The 9229-nt window shown below is 51.0% G+C and overlaps 1 protein-coding gene across 1 annotated transcript; it reads left to right on the top strand.

Moving 5' to 3' along the window:
* Positions 1-297: 297 nt before the first annotated feature.
* CLDN19 (claudin 19) lies at positions 298-3665 on the top strand. Its single transcript, XM_058039486.1, has 4 exons — positions 298-520; positions 1441-1605; positions 1838-1925; positions 2947-3665. Exons 1-4 carry the CDS (start codon positions 298-300, stop codon positions 3101-3103), a joined length of 633 nt encoding a protein of 210 aa, XP_057895469.1. The 3' UTR covers positions 3104-3665.
* The last annotated feature ends 5564 nt before the right edge of the window (positions 3666-9229 follow it).

The raw sequence follows: 9229 nt of genomic DNA, 5'->3' as shown, positions 1-9229 counted from the left end.
CCCCAGTGCCCCTCCAGGCCTCTAATTCCCGCTTCCCGGTACCCAATTCCCCCTAAGCTCCAAGTAACCCACCCCCTTGGCCCCAACTCTCCCACTCGAAACTCAAAAAATCCCCTCTGGGACCTAAATCTCCCCGCGCAAGACCCACGTCTCTCCCTTCACCTCAAATCCTCCCCGACATTGCCCTCCTCCCCCCGCCCCGACCCGTGTTCCCCCTCAGAGCCGCCCCTCGGGCCTTGTCCCTCCTCCCGCGGCCGCTCTCCGTCCGCCGGGGCGGGCCCGGGCGCGGCGGCGGCGATGGGCGGCGGGGCGCGGGAGCTGGCCGGGTTCCTGGCGGCGCTGGCCGGCTGGGTGGCGGGGCTGGCGGCCGCCGTGCTGCCGCAGTGGCGGCAGAGCTCGTACGCCGGGGACGCCATCATCACGGCCGTGGGTCTCCACGAGGGGCTGTGGATGAGTTGCGCCGCCCAGAGCACCGGGCAGGTGCAGTGCCGCCTGCACGACTCGCTGCTCTCCCTCGAAGGTGCGTATGGGGGCCCGGGGCCCCGTAGGATGAGCCCCGCTTCCTTTCCTGGGTGCAGTCTCCGCTCCCCGACTCTGCCTTGGTCTGAGCTCCCCTGGGATCCTGAGATGCCCTTGCCCCTTTGTAAGTCTGAGTCCCGCTGTGGGTTTGACCCTCCCCCATATGGCTCCGAGCCCTTCTCTGTGTTTGAACCCACCTGTATGAGTTTGAACACACATCCCGAACAGGTCTGTACCCTCTTCACGTCTGGATGCCTCCTTCTCCTATGCATCTGAGCTCCCCTGGCTCTTCCTGGAGCCTGAGTCACCTTCAGGTCCAAGTCCTTCTTGCCCCCACTCCTATTGTAGATCTGACCCCCCCTCAGAAGGGTCTGAGTCCACTCATCCACTGAGCTGAGCCTTGATGTGGGTCCAAGCTTCCCTCTCCATCTGTGAATCTTGGGCCCCCTCTCAGGACTGAGCCTCTCTTGGCGCTGTGGGTTTGAGCCCATTTGTGTGGCTGGGATGCTCCTGGCCCCAGCAGGTCTGAGCCCCAATGTGGGCGTCACATTTAGATACCAACAGTGCCCCATGGGGACATCGAACACTCCCCCCCACCCCTGCTCCACGACCGTGCATCACCCTTTTGGCATTTGGTGACTGTGGTGCTGCTCCTGGCAAGGTAGTTTCCTAGCCCAGCACAGTCATGACCAGGATGAGGGTGGAAGGGAGGAAGGTCAGGGAAGGCATTGGGAGCAGTGCCTTGAGCTGAGCTGAGGTCCCCATATCTACCAAGTGGGGAGGATATGACACAGGAGCTACACAGCAAGGTCAGGGTTAAGGACAGATCCATCACCAGCATGGAACACAGTGACCTTGCTTCCAGTGCCCGGCTGTGGTCAAAGGCACCTGCTGGGAGCAGTTTTTCTTCCCCCCTTGCAGTTCACATCCAGACATGCCGGGCTCTCATGGTCATTTCTCTCCTCCTGGGCTTCTTTGGCATCATCGTGAGCGTGGTGGGCATGAAATGCACTAAAGTTGGGGAGGAGGATCCTGTCACCAAAAGCCGCATAGCTGTTGCTGGAGGTGTTCTCTTCGTTCTCTCTGGTAAGGCAGCTCTAGCCTTCATACATCACTAGTGCAGAAATCCTCAAACACCTTTCAACGCTGATAGAGGAAGGGGAGCAGTTTGGTGAGGGCTGGATGTCATTGACAGCCAACGTTTGATGTCTAGTGGAACAGCTAGGCAACCATCTCACTGCATGGGCTTTGGACTAGGTGATCTTTAAAGGTCCCTTCCAACCCAAAACATTCTGTGATTCCACGATTCTGTGCCCAGGTCTGTGCACACTGGCTGCCGTGTCGTTGTATGCAACACAGGTGACCTATGAGTTCTTCAGAGAGAGCACCATCCCCATCAACACCAGGTAAGACCCTGGCTCAGGAGGTGCCCTTCTGAATCCTGTCTTGTCCCTGCACTTCCCATTGGACCTTTCCTTTCTGGTTTTGGTGGGGCACAGCATTGTGGCCCAGTGTGCCCCACGGGTGGGACCTCTGCCAGCCCTCGCTGCCACCTTGCAGAAGATGTCGCTGATGCTAAAGCTGGGACTGGGTAGTGGTGCACGTGTGGAATTTCAGCCCAGGGGAGGATTAGAAGCTGGGGACATGTGGTAGCTGGATACAGCCAACAGGAAAGATGAGGATGGAGAGGGAAGAACTAAAATCTGCCTTGACATCACCTTGATCACCTCATCGGAGCTTCAAGCATCCTGTTGCCCATCTCAGTTTGTATTGGAAAAAGGCTCCCAATATTACCAGTTAAATTGTGCCTGGGCCAGTCTGACCCTCGCTGCCGGGCCAAAGGCAGCAACTGCGGTGTATCACCCCAGAGATACCTTGGCTTGCTGGTGGTTGCAGCTGGGCACTGAACAAGTCCAGGCTTGTTAGGAACCCCGTTTACCTCAGGAGGAATAGCTTCAGGCGATGGTGAAGAGAAAAAGGAGATGGATTCTGCTGGAGGGTTTAATGTCCAGAGGTTTATTCCATGGTTACAGAGGTCTGAACGTGAGCAACTGCTCCAACAGAATAATCGACTGCATGGTCTGATCACCTTTTAAGCTCAGGGACAGGGGGAGGGGAGGTACAGGTGAGCCACCAACCAGGTGAGAGGGGCAGGGTCTCAGGGGAAGATGACACCCAGTCAGGCCAATGACCTCTGGGCATAGGGGCATCCTTTGAACTTGACCAACCACACGACGCCTTGCTGGAATGTTCAGCCTGATTGAAAGGACTCACTCAGCATGGGGGCAAGGGGGAAGGGAGAGAGGTATAGGCACACCTGGGGGAATGACCTGGAAGTCTAAAATGGGACATTACAGCACACCACAACAAGTTTGCACCTGTGCCTCTCTGCCCCTCCCTGATGCGCCCTTACCCCTTTCGTCACAGGTACGAGTTCGGCTCTGCTCTCTTCGTGGGCTGGGGGGCTGCCAGCCTCTCCATGCTGGGGGGGTCCCTCCTGTGCTGCTCCTGCCCCGCCAAGGAGCGCCGAGGACAGCGGTACCAGCAGCAGTCACAGCCCTCCGCAGCCCAGGACTATGTCTGAGCCCTTGCCCTACGCTCCTGCTGCCCAGTGCCTCTCTGCCCTCCCAAAAAGAGGCAAGACCCTGGTGTTCCCACCCTGCCTGGACCCTGAATGCCCTGTGAGACCTTTCTCCTTCTTATCTTCCGGGTTTCAGCACCATTTTCAGTGCCAGCCTCCAAAGCAGAGGTTTTAAGTGTCACACCTGTCATATCCATCATTGCTGTGTTCTCAGCTGGGGGGGGTGCTGCCCCCAGCCCCACATTGTGGCCACACCATCTCTGTGTGTCACAGGGATTCTCTGGGGGTGCTGCAGGGAGGCTGATGCCAGTGGCAAAGGGGCACAGAGCCAATTGGCCAATCCCACAGGGGTGTGCCACACAGAAGGGGTTTGTACCATGGCCACCCCTTTCTCACATCCTGTTTTCAGGAGCAAGTGGGGAGGAAAGCCAGTGTTTGGTTTTCCTTGGATGAGGTTTTTACTTCTAACAGCACCAGCCCAGCTTGGGGTTCAAGCATCCCTAAGCCCCGTTCTTGGCAGAGGGATGCTTTTAGGATGCAGCATTGCCCTTCCTCATTGCTACTGAAAAGCAACAGTTTAAAATTATTATTAATTATTATTGATTCCTTCCTGGAGGCCAGTTGCTCCAGCTGAGCTCTGCCAGCCCAAACCTGCCTTGGACTCATTCCTGTCCAGGACCAGGCTGTGCCTTGTTAAACAATGAATCGGTTTGGGCAAATTAAAGCAGCAAAAAGAGGGTCTGAACATAAATTACTTGTTTTTGGTTACAGATGGACAGAGCCCTGAATTTTGGTGCCTCCCTGCTGGGTCCAAATCCCTCTTCCCCTGCCAAGATCCCCTAGAGCAGACAGTGAAGGTTCCAAATACAACCTGCTAATTGCCTCCACCACTTTGTACCTCTATTCTACTGCTACTAATTGTTTTGCAACTGCCAAAGCTCCAATTTCATCTGTAAATCCTCCAAACTCTCTGTACTCCATCCCTCCAGCCCTGCTGCAGGTGTTGTACCAACCAACCCACAGGGAAGGACACTGAAAATTATCCAAACAGCTTCATAATCTATTTTTTAATTTTATCTTTAAACCCAAATATGAAGAGAAAGCTGATTTTTAAAAAATTTTGGGTTGCTCTATTTTATTTTGTTTATTTTATTTTGCTCTATTTTGTTTTATTCTACTTTTCTCATTTTTTATTTTCTTTCCTTCTGTTTTATTTCCTTTCCCTCTATTTGATGTTATGCCCACGCTCGGGTCTGGGTCCCTGGCTGTGCTGGAGGAGAAACAATGCTGTTTTTTCCCCGAGGGGGCGCGTGATTTCTCTCTTTCTCCCTGGCATGAACTGCCTTTGTCTCTTTTAAGCTGCAGTCCCCCTGCAAAGCTATCCTGCACACCTCATGGGAGAGCAGTGCTTCTAGGCTGGCATCACCCATCAGGTGCTGAACCCAGATTTTGGGGTTCGAAAAACAACAACCAAAGCCACTGCAGTAAGGATTGAAAAGGAATCTTATGCTTTAAAAGAAACAAACAACCCCCCCCCCCCAAAAAAAAAAAAAAGAAAGCAAAAACAAACAACCCCACACATCAAAAAGGCCTTTTTATATTTCAGTGTAAAGAATGTTTTTTATTCTATTAATATAAATTTCATTAACTTTCCCTTGGGATGCATGGCCTTGGATTTTTTGTACTTAAAATTGTGACTTGGTGGTATTACAATACTTTAAATCATGAGCATCTTTCTGGAACTGTCTCTTTGACCTCCCCTCACTCCCCATCTGGACCAGTCCCCTCCAGTGCTGGTTCAGAGCCACTTCTGCAGCGTGGCAGGAGCCTTTCCCCCATCCTCAACAGTTCTTGCCCTCCTGGCTAAATATATTGCATCTTTTGCCACGTGTTGCTCTCAAAGGTGGGGATGTGCTCTTACAAATTTCTTCAGATTAAATCCTTGGGAATCCAGCTTGACCCCTCCACAAGTCTCTTCCCAAGGCTGAAACGCCACCAGCATCTTCCACTTACAGGCCCTCTTAGGAACCCTCATAGCTGAAGTCTTCCTGTTTTCTCCCTTTTGCCATTAATTCAGAGCTGACTTGTGCCTAATTGGGTATTTACTAATTTAAGCCGATTTTTATTCCCCTATGTGGGACGTGGCCCCTGCTGTGCATGTTTTTCTTTAGAGGTCATGTTTTCCATCCAGTTTTTTGCATGGCTGCTGTGTCGTCTTAGCATCCTCGTCTTGCCTCCTGCATCTAGTCCAGAAATACATCCCATCCCACCTCAGACCCAGGGATTTGCTGTCCTTGGGGGCTGCTGCGACATCTCCAGTAGTCACCTGAAGGCTTCCTGGGGATGGACACCCAGGCTGGAAGCACATCAGAGAGGGGGATCTATTACTGCGCCTGAGTGGGTCGCAGCTGGTGATAGAGAGACGGTGAATCTTGTATTTTGATCAGAAGGCTTGATTTATTAAGATATTACATATAATACATTATGACTATACTAATAGAATATAGAGAGAAATTTGCAAAGCAGCTAAGCTAAGCTAAGAATAGAAAGAAAGAATCTATAACAAAGTTGTAGCTAAAAACTCAGTCCCCTAGCTTGCACTAGTGATTGGCCCTTAATTATAAACATAAGAAATGAGCCAATCAAAGTATCCCTGTTGCATTCCACAGCAACTAATAATAATTATTTACCTTGTCTTCTGAAGCCTCTGGCCTCCAGAAGACACAGAAATCCGAAAGAAAAGATTTCTGTAGAGAAATGTCTGCGACAGGGATCTGCCTTTGCTCACAGCACAGGCAGGCTGAAGCACTTTCCCCCCCTCCAACGCACTTAGTCATTAAACCAGTTGTTGGGAGTTGGGATTTTTTTTCCTTTTTCTTTTACTTACAGATTTTTCTTTTCCCATAAATTGCTAGGAAACTAACTACTGGGGACTTACGGACACTTAGGGGTGCTTAAGAAAGACAAAAGACTGTGTCTGAAGTCGGGTGAGGAGTGGAGCATCTGGGTGTAGCTTTTTTCCCTCGGGGAGTTTCTCTCCGGGGGACGGAGATGCCGCCAGGTAAAACAGACGGGGTTGGAGGCAGCTGGGTGCGCTCGCTCATTGGCATCGGAGGAGGACAGCCGGGCTCTCCCTTCCTGCAAGAGAGAATTGCCGGCACCGAGGAACCGATCACCATCTGCCCGTGTGCCCTGGCAGTCCCGAGCCTCACCTCTGGGCCCCGCTGCCCTGGCCCCGCTGCTTTTTCGGTTTCTCCACGCTGTGGCCAACCCTGAGTTCCAGCTACCGCTGTGGAACTCCTAATACATCTAGTCCACCACCCCCAGATTTTTTTTGCTCATTTCTGCCAGCTGTGACGGTAACTGCACCGAAGTGGAAAGTGCCAGCAGCCCAGAAGGCTTTTGCTGCGTCCCTGGTTCTGCTTGTTGTTAATGTTATTGTTTTGTTTGCCTTGTTATACATACTAGTAAAGAATTGTTATTCCTGTCCTCATATCTGCCTGAGAGCCCCTTGATTTCAAAATTATAATAATCCAGGGGTCGGGGGTTTACATTCTCCATTCCAAGGGAGGCTCCTGCCTTCCCTGGCAGACACCTGTCTTTCAAACAAACACACCCAATTAATGAGTAGTATTGAGGTTTTGGGTCATACCTCTTGCTTTCAGCCAAAGCCCTGTGAAATAACAGTCATTTTTTAAATAGGCAGAAATGAGGGAAAAGGGAAAATTACCCCCACACATAGGCATGCAGAAGGGCTTTTCTCACACATCTGAGACATGGTTGTTTGAATTTGGTGGTGATTTTAATAATTCTTATTCACTGTCCTGCCCCTACAACATCTGCTGAGTCCTCTCTAGTCCTCTGAGATCATCCCATCTCAGAAAACATCTTTCTTTTTTTTCCCCCTTCCAGCCACAGCAGGTTTTTTTAGTAAAATATTTGCTGAAGTTCAAGGTTTGGGTCTTGCCAGCACGCTTTTAACACGTGGTTGCGACAAACCTCATCGTTTTGACAAGCCGAAATTTTTTTTGACAAACCCAAGATCCGATTTTCACTGCCATTAACCCGGGAAAGGAGCTTAATCATTGGACCACTGTTATGTGGAGTCGTGGGTGGGAGACAGACACAGGACACAAGGCAGAGTCATTGAGCATTGAGCTGAATGCGCTGCCCTTTCTGTGGGGCGTCTGAACCTCCCAGCTTAGAGAGCTGACTGGATGGGACCTCTCCCCCAGCTCTCTGGCCAGGGGTATTGTTGCAGTGTGTTGTAAACTTCCTTCCCCAGGTGTGCCTGTACCTCTCTCCCTTCCCCCTTGCCCCCATGCTGAGTGAGTCCTGTCAATCAGGCTGAACATTCCAGCAAGGCGTCGTGTGGTTGGTCAAGTTCAAAGGATGCCCCTGTGCCCAGGGGTCATTGGCCTGTCTGGGTGTCATCTTCCCCTGAGACCCTGCCCCTCTCACCTGGTTGGTGGCTCACCTGTCCCTCCCCTCCCCCTGTCCCTGAGCTTAAAAAGGTGATCACACCATGCGGTCAGGTTCTGTTGGAGCAGTTGCTCACGTTCAGAGCTCTGTAACCATGGAATAAACCTCTGGACATTAAACCCTCCAGCAGAATCCTCTCCTTTTTCTCTTCACCATCGCCTGAAGCTATTCCTCCTGAGGTAAACGGGGTCCTAACAAGCCTGGACTTGTTCAGTGCCCAGCTGCAATCTCCAGCAAGCCAAGGTATCTCTGGGGTGATACACCGCAGTTGCTGCCTTTGGCCCGGCAGCGAGGGTCAGACTGGCCCAGGCACAATCTAACTGGTAATATTGGGAGCCTTTTTCCAATAGGGTATATCTGCATCTGAGCTTGAACAGGGTTGGCTGAGGCCTTTGTAATCTCTTTTCTAGAATGAGCCCGGCCAGACGAATTGGATTTGTTATGGCCAGATTTACCTTGTTCAGCCACAGACTAGCTGTGCTGTGACAGACTGCTCCTAGTTCTGCTCCTCCACCTGCCTCTTTTCACCCCCAGTAAGGTTTCAGTTGGGGATTAACAAAGTGGATTAGTTTGATATAACATAAACTGAGTGTTTAGACAGAGCAGAAAATACAAATACACCTATTCTATAGGTGTTGCCAAGACCATGGAGGTACAGTTTTGTATCACTTGGGGTCACACAGTATTTCATGCGTCATAGATGTCCAAGAACCATTCTTGATCTGTAAAGGTTGGAAAATGAAGGTTCACAAACCCTTCTGAACATTTTTGGCCTTAATTCACTGCTGCATTCCAAAGCATTAGGCTTGCCATGTGCCAGAATTCTGGGAAAATAGAATAACTCAAAGCCCCAGGAATGTCACACATCAGGCACCTGGGCATCTCTGCAGGGCTGAAGGATTTGCCAAGATTGGTGTTTTGCCGAAATGCCCACAGTAAAATGCTGCAGAGGATTATCTAGAGGGAAAAAAAAACCAAAAAACCCCCCCCCCCAAAAAAAAAAAAAAAAAAAAAAAACCAAAAAAACCCCAAAAAACCCACAAAACCCACACAACAAAAGAAAGCAAAACCCACCCTAAAAACCCAAACGCACCTCACCTATGACCGACGAATGGAAATGAGAGATGAGGGTGAGCGGTGGCAGAGCCATGAGGCGCAGCTGAGCCCAGGGATGCTCGGAGGATGCTGTGGCACAGATCCTGTGTAATCCCCAAACAGGAGGGGATTAGAGAACAAACCTGAAGCTTTTAGGGCCGCTCCAAGTGCCCGACGGGTTGGGTGCTGCTGCTCAGGTTCACAGGCACCTCCCTGGGGGCTGACCAGACAGGCACCTGAGCCATCGCTGCTGCAGGGGTTTTCACTTGTTTTCTGCTTAATGGGAAAAAAAGAAAGGTCTTAATTACCAAAGAGGTTCATTACCACCCTGGCATTCCAGCTCCTTTCTTTGGCCACTTCCAACCCTCTGAACTCAGGTGTCGCTCCTGGATCTTACTCCATTCCAGCATCTTAGGCCGCTCATTCTTAGGCAGTAATTGAAAGGTCTAATAAAAAAACAATAATTTGTCCAGCACACATAGTCCCCCACCTGGGGAGAGTTCCCAGCAGGTTTCCACTGGTTTCCTCATGTGACATTTTTGGGGAGGCTCC

This window comes from Melospiza georgiana, chromosome 22 (genome assembly GCF_028018845.1).
Source record: "Melospiza georgiana isolate bMelGeo1 chromosome 22, bMelGeo1.pri, whole genome shotgun sequence".
NCBI classification, from domain to species: Eukaryota; Metazoa; Chordata; class Aves; order Passeriformes; family Passerellidae; genus Melospiza; species Melospiza georgiana.
This window is presented reverse-complemented; position numbering and strand designations above follow the sequence as displayed.